Source organism: Vulpes lagopus, chromosome 6, assembly GCF_018345385.1.
Source record: "Vulpes lagopus strain Blue_001 chromosome 6, ASM1834538v1, whole genome shotgun sequence".
NCBI lineage: Eukaryota > Metazoa > Chordata > Mammalia > Carnivora > Canidae > Vulpes > Vulpes lagopus.
In genome coordinates this window covers 105,134,400-105,153,830 of record NC_054829.1, presented here as the reverse complement: position 1 = coordinate 105,153,830, position 19,431 = coordinate 105,134,400, and the positions used below count along the sequence as shown (strand labels likewise).

Sequence of the window (19,431 nt, the reverse complement as noted above, 5' to 3'; positions counted from 1 at the left end):
TTCATTTCCCAGAGTTAGGAGTCTTTATGTTCTGTCTCCCTTTCTGATATTTCCCACACATTTCCTCTCCCTTCCCTTACATTCGCTTTCACTATTATTTATATTCCCCAAATGAATGAGAACATACACTGTTTTGTCCTTCTCCGATTGACTTACTTCACTCAGCATAATACCCTCCAGTTCCATCCACGTCGAAGCAAATGGTGGGTATTTGTCGTTTCTAATGGCTGAGTAATATTCCATTGTATACATAAACCACATCTTCTTTATCCATTCATCTTTCGATGGACACCGATTGCCCCCAGTTTATGGCCACTTTGCCTTTTGTCTTAGAAGCTCTGGTGGTGCGCTTTTTTTCAACTGTGTTTTCTGTGAAGCTATAATAACCATGATGGATTTTATTCTAGAATATAAACATCAATCATTTGTAGACATTCATAAACATATTACTTTCTGGGATCCCTGGGTGGCGCTGCGGTTTGGCGCCTGCCTTTGGCCCAGGGCGCGATCCTGGAGACCCGGGATCGAATCCCACATCGGGCTCCCGGTGCATGGAGCCTGCTTCTCCCTCTGCCTGTGTCTCTGCCTCTCTCTCTCCCTGTATGACTATCATAAATAAATTTAAAAAAAAAAAACAAATTACTTTCTAAGGATAGATGACTATGTCACTAGAGACCTGAGTGTTTGAAGTAAAATCATAATATTAAGATTTTTTTCTACAATAACAATAATAAACAATAGCAGCAACCTCAACCAGAAATTGGAATGGAGGAGTGGCAAACAAAGGGATGGTGTTGAACTAGTATTCACAAGTTTATATTAACTGGATAACGTTTCTCTGTGAGCAGAGTTGCTGATGGAAAATGTGCTCCCTCTATGATAATATCTGGTGGTTATGGGTCCTACAGAACTTTTAGCACAAGTGGTCCCTGGGTGGCTTAGTTAGTTGAATGACTAACTCTTAATTTCAGCTTAAGTCATGATCTCACGGTGGTGAGATTGAGCCCCACCAGGGGCTCCATGCTAGGTGTGGAGCCTGCTTGAGATTCTCTCTCTCCTTCTCCTTCTGTCCCTCCTAACCCCCTACCTTCCATCCTACCCTCCCACACATTTCCCTCCCCACCCCCTCACCTGGTCCCACATGCACATGCTTTCTCCCTCACACACGCACACAAAAAGAACTTTTAGTATAGGACTTAAACTTATAGAAAACACTAATGCAGAAATGATTAATGGATTAAGGACCAGATGTTGTGGAGATTCATACTTTGACAATATACTTTGTTACAGTGCTCTGGTACTTTACACTAAGAAACTGGATGAATTCCATGTCAACTCCTATCTTTATCCATGGCACCCAAAAAAAGCTAATTATAATGCAAAAAGAAGCTATAGACTAAAAAGAAGAAAATATTACTTATACATACAATTGGATATTTCTGTTTTCTTTAATTGAAGTGCTCTGGAATGAAACTCTTGTGAATAGCAGTTTCTTGGTTCACAGTCCTGCCAACAAACCTCTATGATACACCATTTTACTACATAGATTTCTTTAACCAAGTGAATTAAAATCTTGACATTTTCTGTTTTCTTTATACATAGTTTTTAAAAGGAAAATCTAAAACTAGTTTAAAAAACAACCTTTCATCAGGTGATGAACGGTGTTCTGATGCCTGTCGCCCCACCAAATCTTTGCAACTATACTGTATTCATTTAAAGATAGGATAATATGTTCTCACTATCTCGTCAGTCCCTTTTAAGACATCAGGCTTGCTAAAACATATTTAAAAAATGAATTATTTCAGAAATGTATTATTGTACTTTAGCACACAAAATAGGTAACTCTGTCTTTGTCAATACATTTTCCCAACAGAGGATTACCACCTTAACTGTCACGGTAACTCCTATTGCATGATTTCTGTGGTTTGTGACTTTGTATTTGGTGTTGATGCATGCTGGTAATAATGGTACTAATGTAGCACTTGTTTTTGTCTGATACTTAGTTTTATGCTTCCTTATATTAATAACCTTTTATGACATTTGTCCCACTTAAATCATTTGTTTGCTTAGTAGAAAAGACCAAAAACAAAAAAAAAGTTGTTGTTACTTTTCTTAAAGTCTTTGGCCTTATAATAATAGCTTTGTTCTTTAGTGGTTGGGAAATCAAATCCTTTCGGGGGGTGGGGGAGTCTGGGTGTCTAGAAATATAGGTAATATTAGTAAGCTAACTCATCCCAAGGAGATGAATGTGGGACACAGCAGCTGTTTTGCAGTATCTTATAAAATCAACTCAAAAGCGTCTTCAGTGTTATATTACCTAAATGTATTGATATTTTTGCATATAAGTAGGTCACTTTTATGATTGTATAACGTGTAAATTTGTCCTTGTTGCAAATTAATTTTGGAGGATGTTTGACTATGACAGAAATAAGAGAAATATATAGCATACTTATTATTTAAAGCATAAATTGTAATACAGATACTTACCACTTGTTAAAAAATTGTCTTTTCTTGATTTAGGGTCCCCCTGGACCACCTGGACCTCAAGGACTACAAGGGCCAAAGGTTATTCTTCATTTTGCTTGTTTCCATTTACCTTGTACAGTATAGGGAATCCCAACTTAAGTATCTGTATCTTTGAAAAATCATTCTTAAAAACTGCTGGAGAAGAGATGAGCAATATTGCTGATCTAAGAATAGATCAGCTCCAGAGAGCTAAGAATAGACATTGAGGTCCGGGATAAAGGAAGAGGGATCAGAAAAAAAGGAATATTAGGAAATAAGGGAGAGAAATAAGAATAGCATTCAATTTAGAGGGAGGATACTGAGAAACACAGAATATTAAAAGAGGGAAAAACAAGTTTTATAGAAATTATAATTATTATAGATATTTTTATATAAATAATAATTATATAATATGATGTATTATATATTTATATATTGACATATTCATATATACACTAACTGTAGTGTATGAAAAAAGGAAAATATTTGTATAGAGGATTGAAGGAAAATTTACTCTAACACTAAAAAAGATTTTTCCCTTCAATTCATTTAGAATGAAAATAAAACAGGAGAAGCTTTAGCATGATGTTATTGCTGATGACAATTTGAGGAATCATTTTTGAGTCATTTTTTATAGCACATCCTATTCTATTTATTCAGACATTCTGCCATTTAAATATTATCTAATAAAACATACCGACTATGAAGAGCAGAAACCTAGAATTACTTGATTATATCTCAAATTTATCAGTGGTGTTAGCTTTATCCATCCAAAGTCAAACTTAGTTCGTTAACCACATTTGAGCAATTAACACATAGCCAGTGTCTCTAGCTTTTCAGAACTGAGCTATGTGTGTTGAAATATGATTTTCATCATTGGAGTTCTGTAGGAGATTCAAGTAGTTTTGAAATCCATCTTTTGTTGATGCCTTTTAAGGCAATTTATTTGCTTAGTCTGTCACACACACACACACACACACTCATGCTAGCTTCTGTACCCTTCTCTTTCAAGATACTTAAAAACAGAAAGCTAGCACATAGAAAGTTATCTTTCTACTATAAAAAGGAATATAAAGTAAAATGTTGCTGAAGTCCTTACCAATAGAAGTTATATTTAGAATATAGAGCCTAATTTCAAACAGATTTCATGTAAAACATTAATGTAATGTTTGGGATTTCCTGACTTTCTATTTTTCTATCAAATTCTGGTCCCTAAGAGATGAAAAACAAATATGCTCCAGTTATTTTTTTCTGGTAAGCAAGTGAGCCTGGATCCCTAATCTCCAATATCTTGGTGAGCTGGCCTAGACAACCAAGAAGAAAATCTGCAGATTTCTTTTTCCTCTGTGTAGAATCTATTAGGATCTAAGTTCCTTGCTCTTCTTCTCACTTGACTAAGTCTCCAGAACCAAAATTGGCCCCAGTGCTAAACACACCTCAAAAGCTTCTAGGACTTTACTCTTCTTTAAAGCGCAAGGGATTTACATAATTCCAAAGGGATCCTTTGTCCTGAAGAGGTAAGAAGAAGCACCTAGCCATGAAGGGTATATGTAGGGTTAAAATCTATACCCACCTCTTTGTTTTATAATCCAATTGCTATTCATTTTAACTAGTTCTTCAGTAAGTCATATTTGAGCCTCCACTCCATGATAAAGACTGATATCTAACAGAGATACCTGGATATAGTAAGGGGTTTCAATAATGAGCTTACAGATTAGAACAGAAGATAGCCAAATAAAGACACAATTATTAATAAATAGAGTAAGTACTTTGATGAAAAGTATGTGCTATGAATGTGCATCTGGGAAGAATTCTTGGTCTTGGGAATCAAGGATGACTTTGAGCTGAAACTAAAGATAAAAGGAAGCTGGCCAAATGAATGTCATACGAGGGCTGTGGGATGGGGTTAGTCAGACTCCCTTACTCACCCCTGCCAGCCTTCCCACTGTGTTATCACTCTGCCCCCACCCCACACACCACACAATGATCCTATGATTGAGATCTTGGGCTTGTATAGTCCTTCATGCTTTCTGTGATCTCTCCTTGAGAAGGCTGGGATCATTGAGGTGAGATGTGCCTATGACCAAGAGTCAGCAAATGTAGCCTGAGTCAGATATAGAACCCATTTGCACTGGGGACACACAGCCTCAAACTGACTAGGAACCTATTCAATTAGTGTTTCTCTTTCCTTTATTGACCAAGGATTGTTTGACTTCTTGCACATCAAGTAACTCTTTGCAAACTACATTTGATGAGTGAAAGATAAAATCATACTTAAAGAGTTATGTTTTCTTTTAAACACTTATAGGTCACATTTTGAAGGTAAAAGCTTAGCAAAACAATCATTATTGGGCCCAGAGTGTTGAAAAGTATTCAGACTGAATGAGATGAGGGCTTAGCCAGGTGCATCCAACCTCAGCAGACTTGTTTGTGGCAAAGAAACTTTTCTGCTACCACAGAGAGCAGAAAATCAAGAGTAAGGAAAGGCTTTTTCTTTCTTTCTTTCTTTCTTTCTTTCTTTCTTTTTTTTTTTTTTGTTTTGTTTTGTTTTGTTTGTCAGGCTTTCTTTAAACATTGGAAAGTTCAAATTTCATGCTGTGGCCAATAGCTCTTAAATTTTTACTGGGGAAAGGATCTCTAACCATTTCAATATCGTTGTTTATACAAGCCTTTCTAGAAAAATACCGTCCTCAAACAAGCCTTTCTAGAAAAATACAGTCAAGTCAGCTCCCTTGAAAGTCTGTCTGTGAGGCAGGACACTCACACTCAGGAGAGTTGATTTTACAAAATTTCCACAGTGTGGGAATCAGGGATATTTATAATTGGATCTACAAAATAATATCTATGTTTCAAAGAATTTGTCTGTTCAGTACCTTTCCAAATGAAAAGTGACTAGATGTTTGTTGTTTGAATAAATATCTAGCATGTTGCTTACATTTGTTTTTAATATCTTCAGTTAAGAAAAAATAGATTTGGGGTTTGTCAAGTTTTCTAATAAATCATAATGTGAATAGTAGTAAACTTTAGTTCATCCCTATCATAATATAATTGATCCAAAAGTAATTTTATGGATTATGTGGATTAAGATATCTGATTGATTCTTTCTGGAAATAGCACATTCACAGTCATGAATCTGTATCCACTGCTCAAATAGTACCAGTTAAAATATTGTAAACTTGTAGGGCTTTGCATTCTGTTCTTAAGTCAACTGTCATGTTTTTGCTTTTTTCTCAAGTTGGAAAATAAAGAGAAATACAGATTTTTTTAAGGAGAAAAAAATTAAGTAAGGCATATAGGTTGTTGTTGTAGGATATGGTCAGCCACCAAATGATCTTTATCAGTTTTCTTTCACCAGTTTTTCCATTAGCCTACATCTCACTTGGGGCAAAAATAAAAACTTGGATCTTAGCTACATATAAGTATTGTTGTATATAATCTTCAAAAATGTTATTTCACTTAGTTTTGATATGTGTATGATGTAACAAACCCTTCTTTAGGATTATGATGCATTTGCTGAAAATCAAATTGTACTGTCATCAACTAACATGACTTTTATTTACCAATGATAAATGGAGGCAAACCATCACTTTTTACCTTAACAGGGAGAGCCAGGATCTCCAGGAATCCCAGGAGTTGATGGAGAGCAGGTAATTTTCAAAGATACATATTGTCATTTAAAGCATCATAATTAATCACCACTTTTAATATAGATTTAGAGCCCAAATGACAGGAGTGTTGATATATAATATCCTCTCTCTTTTTTTTACCATCTGGTGTAGAGACTACATTAACTCTAAAAAGCAATTGATTTTAAATTAGACATTAATTTTTTTTAAAAGGGGGGCAGCCCCGGTGGCGCAGCGGTTTACCGCTGCCTGCAGCCTGGGGTGTGATCCTGGAGACCCAGGATCGAGTCCCACGTCGGGCTCCCTGCATGGGGCTTGCTTCTCCCTCTGCCTCTCTCCCCTCCCCCCCCACCCTGTGTGTGTCTCTATGAATAAATAAATAAAATCTTTAAAAAAATTAGACATTAGTTTTCTTTGTAGAAACATACAAGCAATATGACATTTTAGTTTTATCCCATTACTCCTTATCAATCTACCAGTGACACCTCAGCAAATTTTTATTAGACTTACAAGATTATTACCAATTTAGTAAGAATAAGCTAAGTTTTGTCAGTGAATACAAATAATTCAAGATTAAAATCAGTTGACCAAAGTTTCCACAAAATTAGATATTATTACATAGGTAATTTTTGAAAAGATTTTTTTTCCCACATAAAGATTATACCTAAGTTTTAAGATCATTAGGAAATACAGAAACAAGTGAGGCATCTGTATCTTCACAGAATATGGCAGTATCTACAAGGGTTTCCCTTAAAACAGAGGTTGGCAAACTTTTTCTATAAAGTACCAAATAGTAAATGTTTTAGGCTTTGCAGGTCACATACAATCTTTGTGACTTTTTTTTTTATCTGAACATCTATTAAAAAATTTTTTCAGTTTTCAGCCTACACAAAAATAATCCCTGGGCTGGTTTTGGTCTATAAGATGTGGTTTACCTCTGGCCAAAACAGAATCTAAGACCATGTAGACACTATTTGGAATTCAGAGTCAAATCACAATGATTAGCTTCAAGATATTTGCTGTTTTCTAGGCTTCCATTATTTACTCAAGAAATGGCTAAAATAAAAAAAAATGGCTAAAATCAAGAAGATCATAAGAAATCAGGAGGATCATTGAGACAGTTAGCAAAATATGCTCCTCAGGAAGATAGTATTAGATAATAAAATTAAGAGAAGAGTTATTTTAATATCAGAGTTGTATGTTGAAATCATATGATGTTACATCAAATAAATGTGATAATTAAAAAAGAAAGAAACTATAGCTGTTTTGCTATTATTAATCAGAGAATATTAGAATTTAAAAATCTGGTTGTATTGGGGTGCCTGGGTGGCATAGCCGGTTAAGCATCCAACTCTTGGTTTCGGCTCAGGCCATGGTCTCAGAGTCATGAGATAGAGTGCTGCGTTGGGCATGATGCTCAGTGGGGAGTCTGCTTGGGATTCTCTCTCCCTCCCCCTTTGCCCCTCTTGCTTGTACTCTCACTTTCTCTCTCTAAAAATAAGTAAATAAATCTTTTTAGAAATTCTGATTGTATTACCGTTCTGAATGTTCATCATTAAAAATAATTAATTTGACATGCATAATGACATACTACATAGTCCCTACATATACAATAGCTGGATTTTTTCCTATAGGCTTTACAAGGTCTTCGTCTGCTACTAAGTCCAATAGTAGAGATTGGGTATCCTGCTGCTCTTCAACACTAGATTCCTAAAACCACCCAGGGGCTGATTAACCAGTAAGAGCCATCTACCCATTGAGGCACCTACCTACCTACTACCCACCCACCTAGCGAGTGATTCTGAACTAAGTGCTATAGGTATAAGTAAAGAAGAGAAAGGTTCCTGTCCTTAAGTAGTTTGTAGTATGGAAAAGATGAACAAGTTTGTACAACCAGGGGATTCCTTACTATCAGAACTATGATTATCCCTGCTCAAGAATGGGCCATCTGGTTGTATGATAGTGAAACTGCTTGGATGAAAATGCTTAACAATATAAATTAACTTCAGTATTATTATTATTATTATTATTATTATAAAATTCAGATTTGTTAGCATTCAAAATATACATGTATCTATTTCCTCACCATTAGAGCATAAAAATAACATCATAGATCACCTCATAGGGATGTCGTGAGAATAAAACAACACTGTGGAGAAATTGAAGTATTTCTGAGCTTAACTGACGCTGGTGCCTAATGACTCAGTAACTAATGATTGGTGTCCATATTATTTACCTTTCTATATATTGAACTATTGAAACTGATGGTGACTGGAACTTCCGGCTGGTTTTAAGAGTGGTGAGGGTGTATCGTGAATAGAGAAGGGAGGAATTTATTTGAACTTTTGTTTAAGTAACATTTCCAGGTTCAGAATGTATATTGTACTGCTGAGAATTCAATTCCTTAAACTGTTTTCAGGACCAGTGGTTTCAAATTAGCTGCCAGGTAAAAATACAGAATCCGGAGAAATTATGTTAACACTTAAGTTCATGATTTTCATACCTAAGTGACCTAAGAAATAGAATTTAACCACTTTTATTACATGAGAAATAGTATTGATTCAATGTAGAAGGTTTCTATAATAAATAACTCTACCTAATAGTGAAAATCAGAATCATCTCAGCATAGGATCATCCACTGACAAAATTGATCTGTAATTCTGTTTTCCCTAAAATATTACTATCAAGGGTCAGTATGATTTTTACATGCAAACCATATCATTTGTAGGGACTTAAAGGCTCAAAAGGAGATATGGGGGACCCAGGCATGCCAGGTGAAAAAGGAGGAATCGGACTTCCTGGATTACCGGTATGTGTATACTTTTTAGGTTGTGTTCATCTTAAGATAAATTAAATCATCAGAAAAGAGTTACATGATTAGCAGCAGTCTCATCTAGTGATTCATTTAATATTTTTATTTTTAAATATTTGAAGTATTGTTGGCTAATCTTTCCAAGTGGGCCACTAACTAAAACAAGTTTTAAAGCATCTAACCGAATGAATTCTAAAATACACCTTCATGTTTTCCTGAATTATTCCCATCAGCAGATAGTAAAATAAATATGGTTGATCACTTTAATTTGGTATGCATAAGATGATGGTAACTGGTCATCTTTAAATAAACCATAATAAAAAAAATTAACAAACTACAAAATATACAATTTAAAAACAAGGTACTTTTGAAAGTACTCTCTTTGTGTGTATAGAATGGAGTTTTAATGGTTTTACCCCATAATTTTTACTGAGAATTTGGAAGGGAAAATATTAAAATAATGTAGAAAACTTCACTGCCCTAGATCTGTTTTAAAACAAGGAAGTGTATTTAAAAAAATGTCAATGAAAACTAAGTTAAAAGACTGACCTTTGCTATTAAAGTGAGCACCACCATAAAAAATATAACATTTATAATCTGACATGTTTAACAATGTGTAAGTTTAACCAATCAAGCCTAACCTAGTTTTTATTTACTTTATATTTTATTTCACATATCACCCATAATCCTAGAGATTTAGAGAAGCTTCCTGTTTGAGACTAAAATGCAAGGGGATAAATCCTTCTTTTGTATATCATATGCATAATATTATAAAAATTTCAAAAGAATGTTGGGCTTGGGAATAAAATTCAATTGTTTCTTACATTTTGGAAACAACTTTACCAGCTCAATTCTTACTGGTTATTTGTAGGGTGCCAATGGAATGAAAGGAGAAAAAGGAGACTCCGGGTTGCCAGGTCCTCAGGGTCCTTCTGTAAGTCCATGATTGGCTGAACTTCCATGGTTCCTAAAGAACTCTGAAACAGACCTATTATTTACCCAGTTCAACCTGTGCCAGATGGCTTATCAACAGTAGAAAGACTGTGAACCTCTTAGTGTGTCAAACTGTAGAGGAAATGTCTGTCAGCCTTGTACAATGAGAGACAGAGTATCTCAGAGGTCTGAGGTAAGCAGTTTTTTAGGGGACTCCCTTATCCTAAGGAGAAAAATCAGTGGTTTTCCCATAAAACTTTTGGGTAGAGGTTTGTGAATACAAAACATACCTTTTTTTTTCTCCCAAGCCCTGTTTCTACTAGGTGAAATAATTTGAGAGTTTAATAGTGGTTGTGCTGTTATAGCATTTCTTGGTAATCATTTGCTCTCTTTTCTTTTAATGTACTTTAAATTTATTCTGGCTTTTGTAAAAACAACTGTATTTTTAAGTTCTTTTTTTTTAATTCTCATAAAGGAATTTCTTAATGTAAAAAACCAAATGCATCACTTCTTTTAGTATCCTTCTGCCTCTACAGCTATTAATGGCCTTAGCAGAACCCCAGCACAAGATTCAAGCCAAACCGCCTTATCTAAATGAAGTAACCAAATCCATGTTTATGTTTTGGACATACAGATCATAGGCCCACCAGGCCCACCAGGCCCCCATGGCCCACCAGGCCCCATGGTAAGCCTTTCTTCTCTACAACATGTAATCATTTATTTACAAGCATGCTACTAGAAAAAACATGAACACATCCCTCAAAATAGCCAGTTTGTATTTTGTGCTACTCTCTGTGGAATGGACAGAGAATATGAGGTGCTTTGAGATATACTGACTTTATATTGTCTTTCATTCCCTCAAACACATCTCCTGAAAAGAGATAGAGTAGTCTTGTGATAGGAGAGTTGAAGGTAGATTTGACAATCTATAGTATGAACATCAAAAAATCATTTTAACCAAACACTGTTTAGGCCATTAATAGCATAACAAAATTAATAATTGTAGCCATTAATGAAGGTATCTAACCAATTTTGAGATCCTTTAATGAGATGTTTAATAGGAACATTTATAAAATAAGATGATAAGTATTGAAGCGCACTTCCACAGATGACATATATAGTGTTGCTTCTTTTTCTTTTCACCTTTACAGTACTCTGGTGGACCCAGTACATACCACAAGTATCCCTTAGTGACCAATAGAGTCAATGGGCATACCCTCACAAAACTCATTTCTGGTGAGGAAGGCAGCCATTAAACCAGTGTAATTCTCAAAATGTCCACCTAATAGCACTAGTGTTAAGGCTAGAGCTTAGAAGGTGGAGTGCCTCAGAAGCCTTTGACAAGTCAGGCAGCCTCTAAGGTCTCATTTATCTCTAAGGTGTCTAAATAAACCTCATGTCTTCAGTCACACAGATTAAAAAAACTGTGAGTCACTCTTTCCTCCTATTGTGTTCTAAAAAAGAGCTTCACTAGAATGATCTAAGCCACAAAGCAGAGCTCTAGACCCAATCATCTATTTCTTATGAACTGCCATTTCTATTTCATACCATGAAACAGTTATAATTAACCTTATTTTCTTAAAACTAAACAGTTCATTAAGAATTAAGCAAATGGTGGGACTCCTGGGTGGGTGAGTGGTTGGGTGCCTGCTTTCGGTCCAGGGCATAATCCTGGAGTCCCAGGATCAAGTAACATGTCAGGCTCCCTGCATGGAGCCTGCTTCTCTCTCTGCCTGTGTCTCTGCCTCTCTCTCTCTCTCTCTCTCTCTCTCTCTCTCTCTCTGTGTCTCTCATGAATAAATAAATAAAATCTTTAAAAAAAAAAAGAATTAAGCAATGGCATACTTTGGGCTTTTTAATACACCCTCCACTTTAAGTTAAAAGATTAAATTTTAAAATGCTATATCCTGTTCATATGAAATTAATTTGTTAAATGGATCTTTTATTACTAAAATAAAGACTATTTGATAAAGTAACAGCCATTTCCTGAAAATCTTTACCCACCACTTATCTAAAGAGAAAATATTATTTCAATGTAGATACATGTAACAAATATCTGTATATTGCTTGATAAATAACTTTTTTGTACTGTTGTATGATTTTGCTATTAGGTATTTAAATACTCCTTTCTCCAAAGAGTTCGTTTAAATCACCTGAAAAAGGTTAAAGCAATCTACAGTAAACTTTAGGTAATTTAGGTTGGCTAATTAGTCTCTTTAGTTAGATTTTCCACAAAATACAGGGGAAAAGCCTTATTCATGTATACATTATAACTTCTTTCCATTGATAAATAACTGTTATGAGAGCCTTGAAGAATTCATTGCTGTAAGAACAAATGCATTCTAACTAATAATGCTTAGTGTTCCTGTATTAGAATCCTTTCCTTAGTTATAAATTAATTAAATTAATTAAATTGCAACAGCATTCCAAACTTGACCGTCATCTCCTCATTTCCTTCTTTAGATTCCTCTTGGGTCTAGAGGACTTAATAATGCAAAAGGTTTCCTCTTCATTAGTACTTTAAAGTCTGGGACTTTTATCTGGCAAATTTCTGTGTTTTAAGACTTCTATTCTATATAACCTTATAACGTGTTTCACATATTCCACCTAGATTTTATAAAAATATGGATCTGAGGAATAAGAGTATTGTGGGTTCACAGTACTTTTAAAATTTTTTCTCTCATATAACCCTGGCAGATTTCTCCCTCCTTCTCACAGGAATTCAGCAGAAAGAATTGCTGTTAATGAATTTCCAATTACAAAACAAACCAAGAGCTCGAAGGAACTTTCACTAGGTATTAACAGACACTGGCCTGCCTCTAGCTATAGCTCAAACAGGAAAATTCTTGTTTCACATCTCTTCGATTACTCTCTACAATAATCACTTCTTCTAGGAAATAGTGAATCAATTCTTAATTAAAATCTGTGTTTTTCATTTTCAGGGACCCCATGGACTTCCTGGACCAAAGGTAATCCAAAAAAAAAATCCCTTGATTATTTGATTTCTGTTTCCTTGTTAATCATGGAGAAGCATAACGGAAGCATGTCTGTCCTGTCTTATTTATCTGTCAAGTAATGTTGATAATCTTTAAGCCTTTAAGTATCCAGATGTTTAAATCTCACAACACAGAATGACTTACAACAAATTTAAGTGATATCACCTGGAGATGAATTATTCCTCATTTTGCCTTTTCCATGACACTATGTAAGTTTTTTAAGCTACTAATCATAATATACTCAAAATCAACCATTTAGAAGTCAATCTGATGAGATTCTCAGTTCAGACTAGTCCAGATGCTCTTTTTTACTATGTATCGTTAGTTGCAGATTTAGATGTTATTGATACTCCTTGTTTGTCATATAGCAGTACTGCATCTAAATGCTTTAAAATGCTTTAACTACACAATATCTTAATTTTATACTCCCCCCCCACCCCAGAGATCACTGGTCTAGAATGAGGTAGGGTGTATCAGGTGTACTATAGGGAAGAGAAGATTATGTCACTTACGTGTATTCTATATTCTGGATTAACAAGAGAACAATAGAGAATATCTCTCCTTGTCAGAATTAGTGCAGCTTATATTGTAAAGATTTGTACCTATTCTTTGCTTTTGTGTAGACCAAGAGGACATTTTGGAGGATTAAAATGAGCCCTGAAAGAAAGGCTACTTCTTCTAGGGAGCATATGTCATGAGTACCTATGTTCTAATCTCAGCTTTGTTACTGACAGGCTGTGTCACCTTGGGCAGACTATTTACCCACTCTGATGCTTTGCTTACTCAACTAGACAACTTACCTCCTATGGTTGTGATAATTTAATGAGGTATATTTATAAGATACTTAGCAAAATATCTGCTGCAGTTGTCGAAAAACACCCAGTAAATGTCAGTTGTTATCTTGTGATTTGATGCTTTGTCATGAATTTAAGAATTCAGGAGAAAAATGCATGAGAGAAGGTTCAAGCACTCTTGAAAGCTCCTCAGTAGTGAGTTGGTGCATTTAAATGGTGAGGGATAGGGGAACACATAAATGCAAGAGCTAGAAATCAGAAACCTTAGAGGCAGCCCACCCTCTCCTATAGGGGCTCCCCCTGCCCACCCAGCTTTAGGAGTACAGAAACCTAAGTTTCATTTTTGGGGTCAGGCAGGTGACTCACCCAAGAATGGGAAGAGTTTATGCCTTTTTATTCTTAGAACACCATATCTCCTGGTAAGGCCAGTGAATGACAGTGTCTCAGAAGTATGGACTATAGTTTGGAGTAAGGGCATTTTTCTGGCATCAGAATAGAGAGCCCATCTATCAGCTTTGTGGTCTTGGTAGTTATCTAACCTCTCGGGGTTACTTATTTAACCTCTTTTCCCACTCCTTACTAAATGGGTAGTTCCTACTCTAGCCTTCTCCTTAGATTTCAAGGCACCACTTAAATCACAGATTTCAGAAAATTATAAAGTTGAAAAGATCTCAATAGATTACCTGTGCTCATTCCTTGATTGTATAGATGATAAGCTACAGGCCTATGAAATTTAGATTATTTGCTCTGAGTTCCATTGCTAATTAAATGACTGACCTGGGACTAGAACTTAGGTCCAGGGTTGAAATTTGGTCTTTTTGCCACTACATTCAATTGTTTATAAATTCACCTTCTCAGTTAATGTCCATTCATGTTAGTGTATGATTCCTTACCACAGAATTTCACGGCCTACCAAGGCAGCCCTGCCTATTCATCATCTCAAGACCTCTAGCCAAAAGTCCACACACATGCAAAGGCATTATTCTCAAGTTGAGACCAGACCAGTTAATTAAAGCTGACTACTGAGCCTTGGCTTTAACTTCACATTGACTTTAGCCCTGTTGACATTCCCAGGATCACACGTTACCAACCACAGCACATTGGGACTTCCTATAGAGGCAGCACTACAAACATCCTATCTTCAGAATCCCCATAACCCCCTAGGTTGTGCCAGTGTGTTCATTATTTTGTGACCCCTTTGGAAGTTCAAACGCTAAGTGGGGCCCTGTACTCTATGTTTAACAAATATCACACTGACTTTCATTAATCAGATAAATGGGGAAAATACTTCCCAGGTAATAATCCCACCTGCCATGTAAGCACATGCTCTCCCCACTCTCACTCCTAACCAGTGAGACTCTATAGGGGTTTTGAGACTGCATCTTCCTTTCACAAATCTTTCCAGATTTTTGTGATGAAATTAATGCGTTTATTTAAAAGTTGAAAAGTGAACAGGGAACAGGTCAGACCTCTTTATTTCTAACATGGTGCTGCTTATTCTTAGATTTTTTAAGGATCAGAGTCAAGAGAATTTATTACTTACCATGACTTCTGTAATGTCACTTGAGGTTAAATTCCAGCCTTCTTTATTCTGACATTGGACAGTTAGTAAAACTACATTTAAGCACTGTGGTCTTCATATTCTTTTTTGCAATTAGTTGTCTATTCTGTGGATTAATCCATGTAGGGATCTGACTTGGCAACGTCAGTAAATGTGGACTCACTAAATGGCACTACTTCAAACATCAGCTGCTACATTTTTAGCTCATTCCCCAGGGCAAAATGCTTAAAGGCTTAAGATATCTGTATATAACACTGTCCTGCATATTCCAGTTTTTCATTCCAGCAGAGTGGGTTTTTCGTACTGAAACTCCTTCAGCATCCTCCACTCTGTCTTTGATTTGCTTGGCGAGAACAAGGTAGAATAACACCATTTTCTTTGAGGTAGAACTGAAAAACTGGAACTCAGGCATATGCATTTCTATTGTAAAGAGTACACTTTCTCGGGAGTTTTGCTTCCTAGAATGTTATTTGTCAATTTCAGGTTATTAATTTTTAGAAATGTCTGAAATGAATTTTGAACGGATGCAAGACAAGTCTAGCCTGACTCTGCTGTTACCTAGAACTGGAATCTGCAACCATTTCAGAGACTGGCTCTCTTCTCTCACAGTTGAAACACCCATGATAGCAACCAAAATTGGCATTTGCTTTTGCATTTAGGGTGAACCAGGGTTAAATGGTGTTAAAGGATTGAAGGGTGAACCAGGTCAAAAGGGTGACAGAGGACCCCTTGGTCTTCCAGTAAGTAAAGAAAACTTTCCATTTCAGTGCAAATCTCAGACTTTCCTTTTTTACCCTAAGTAACAACTCTGGTTTGCTCAGTGACTATCTTACATTTGAGACTTCTGTAATTAGAAAACATATTAGAGCAGAGCTCAGCCCAGTGTTGTTTGATGCCTGCTCTTGTGTCAGAGGAAGACCCCATGACAAATGATGCTCTAAATGTCCTGTCATTCAATTACATACATGCCAACCTTCTTCTTTAAAGGCTGATGATTCTTCTCCCATCGCCCTGCCCTTAAAAAAAGCATTATGCTGATTATGTCATAGTTTCTCCCATATGTTTTCATAATTTAGCACAATTCAAAATCCTCCCTTAATTTCATTTTTCTCCTTTGATACCAAAAATTGTGGCCCTCTGTTGGGTGGCAGGTATGCAATTGGCCATTGCTGATGGCGTGAGGTCAGTGCTATGGCTCCTTACATTAATCAATCATATCATGGTCTAAATGTTTTGTGTTATTTGTTTTGAAAATGCCCTTTTATGTGGTTCTTTTGGCAACAGTGGACAGTATAGAATAAGTATTTTGAAGTTGTTTCAAGATTTTTTTGGAGATTTTTATTTTTAATGAAAAGGGAATTTTCATATTCCATGCACTTTATGCCTATCTTCTTTCCACAATAAAGAGATTTTTTAAAATGATTGTTAAATATGAGGTTTTAGTTTCAAGGTTTTAACATGCTGACTATTCAGTGAATGCAGATAAAAGTTAGTAAAGAACATTATAGATTACATTGTTAAAATAAGACACAGAATTGGTAGAAACTAGTTTATACACATATTTTAACATATTAAAAAATGTTGGTACTCTAAGCTCTAAAGTATTCTACTTGATAGCAGTGGAGGCTCAAGAGGAAAGTTTGTTAGTGGAAGCAGTGGTAGAGGTTGTCATGTACGATCCTTTACACAATAAAAATTCTTTTGGGAACATCCTGAATATATATGAACATGAAATGTTCATATACATTTCAAAAATTAAATGAGACATTAAAGGACCAACTTAGACTTAGCAGTTATCTGGAGACATCTGAGAGAATATTTTTATCTGGAGAAAGCAGATTTTGTTTGATATCTAACACAAGATTTCAATAAAAATCCAAAGTTTGTATGTAAAAAAAAAAAGCCAGTGCCTTACATAGGTCAGGCACATACTAATTTTACTATTCATTCATTTTTTGAATGAATGATATAAGCTTTGTGTTAGAGGATAGGTTACATCACACCAATTAGAACAATGGACTATAGGCACAAAACCTCTATCACATATGTGAGTCATTAATTCACATTCACGTAAATATAATGTTACACTATCAGTACAAAATTTTACCATTTCCCTATTTGTTTTTAAATATCATAATATTGGTGACTGAATAGAGTATCAAAAGGCAAAAAGAAAGCTCAGATTTCTGTTTTATTAAACCTTCAATCTGATTTCTTTAAAAGTTTGCCTTAATTTCAAATTTTTGGGCTAGTGATAACTTCTATGCAATATCTACATATGGTAGCATTAAACAACAACACAGATTTTTAAAAATTTTAATCATAACTAAAAGATGCATTTTACAATTATAGTCTGACTCATAATAGAACTATACAGAAGAAATTGTAAAATAAAAAACTAAAAATACCCAAGTATATATGGTATAGCATTATTGGTAGAGTTTGCAGCTGGAATAGATTTTTTTCTTCCATTTTTTATTATTAACTATATCTGAAGCATGAAATGAGAACATAATCCTGCAACCTTGCCAAGAGAATTTATAGGGCTAGTGTATCATCTTTCTTAAATACTACTTGATTTAATCAATATCTTTAAAGGACTATAAATCAGTATTTGATTTTTGAGATACAAAAGCCATATTCAAAGAAGTAATTGTGCTTATTCTTGAAACAAGCATTGAAAATGTCATATTTTAATTATACATTGTACATAGCTTAGAGTTTGAGGTAAAAAACAAAAACAAAAACAAAACAAAAAACCATGCATTGCCTGAGAACAACGTTATATTTTTAAAGCATCTCCCCTTCAGACTTTGATGCAATGATCTTTTGAAGTGAACTGAGGAACAATTTTGTTTGGGACAGTTATTTTTTGTTTGGACTCATGAAATTTTTCCTGCTTTTTCCTATTCGTAGAAGTCCCTCTAGTGGTAACTAATGTGAACACAGTAAGAAAACCCAGAAAATAATGAGTACTGTTCATGTAAAATCCACATAGCCATTTTGGCATGTTGAAATTCTGCATTTTTTATTCATAAGTGCTGTTTTAACAAGAAAAAACAGAGCCTTTTTCTTCTCCTCTAAAATGCTAACTTTGATTGATTATTATAATGAGCCCTTAGACTATTGGCCATTATTTATTTCAAAATCTAAAGAAATATATTGTCAATAGTACAGTCTTTCAAAAATGTATATCATATGGAAATTAGTGGTCTGTGAATGTTACCAGTAACTATTTTAAAGCCCACTTTATAAACCTTGTTAACTTGATTTCCAAATAAGAATTTGTCGAATGGAAATGTCATTAAAATGCCATCATCTGTGGGGTGTTTATTGTCATGTGTTGTTTTTTTTTTTTTAACTAACAATGTGTAGCAATGTGATATTCATCCCAGAACCCTGTAACTGTGTATTATGTTGTTTGAAGCGTTACATTTGTTCATCAGTACCTCATACTAATCTCTGTTCTTGTCCTTCGTGTTATACCCACCAACCCTGCTACCAACCAAATCACACAGGGAGCGTCTGGCTTAGATGGAAAGCCAGGATCCCGGGTGAGTCAGTACCTCATCTTGCTCCATGTTCTGTGGCTATGAATTTGTGCTTCAAGACAGACTCTTTTGCTCCATGTACTTCCATCAAGTGATGAGGGGTTCGTAAGACTGGAGTGAAAGGAGAGAGTGTACAGAGATGTGGTACAAAAGGGAAAGTGGGCAGACCAGAGGTTGCAGTGCTGATTGACTCACAGCCTCAACTGCAGGACATCCTTTGGAAGCCCGAGTTCCAGTCTGGAGAATTTAGTAGGTGGCAAGAATGACCAGTCTAATTAGCCTCTCTGCCTTAGGACCCCAGACAGATTTCTCCATCACTAATGGACATTTCCTGTAGTTCCATGAGCAAGTAACTTCTTCCTTGAAACTAACTTTCAAATCTCTGTTCATCAAAATGATCTGTCTGTCTTCTGTCATTTTGTCTCTTTTCTTTGGTTCTTAACAGCTCCATTTATTAAATTTTCAGCCACAGATAATCAGTCTTTAGAAGTTTTCTGAAGATGAACTTTGAGTTCAGCCAATACGAAAAAGATCAGATGAGATGACGAGAATTCACCAACATCGGAATGAGTTGAAGCCCTAAATGATTTCATATTGCAAAGCTCTGATAGAAGAAAAATGAATAGTAGAACATAAATAAGAATACTATTTTT

General features: G+C 35.3%; 1 protein-coding gene across 1 annotated transcript in view; it reads left to right on the top strand.

Moving 5' to 3' along the window:
• The window catches only part of COL25A1 (collagen type XXV alpha 1 chain), a 444,869-nt gene that overhangs the window by 406,488 nt on the left and 18,950 nt on the right, over positions 1–19,431 (top strand). The window contains exons 24-30 of the mRNA XM_041759382.1: positions 1,874–1,897; positions 2,521–2,565; positions 6,108–6,152; positions 8,860–8,940; positions 9,815–9,877; positions 10,511–10,561; positions 12,819–12,845. Of these exons, the coding sequence (XP_041615316.1) occupies positions 1,874–1,897; positions 2,521–2,565; positions 6,108–6,152; positions 8,860–8,940; positions 9,815–9,877; positions 10,511–10,561; positions 12,819–12,845 (336 nt within the window). The remainder of the gene's footprint in view (positions 1–1,873; positions 1,898–2,520; positions 2,566–6,107; positions 6,153–8,859; positions 8,941–9,814; positions 9,878–10,510; positions 10,562–12,818; positions 12,846–19,431) is intronic.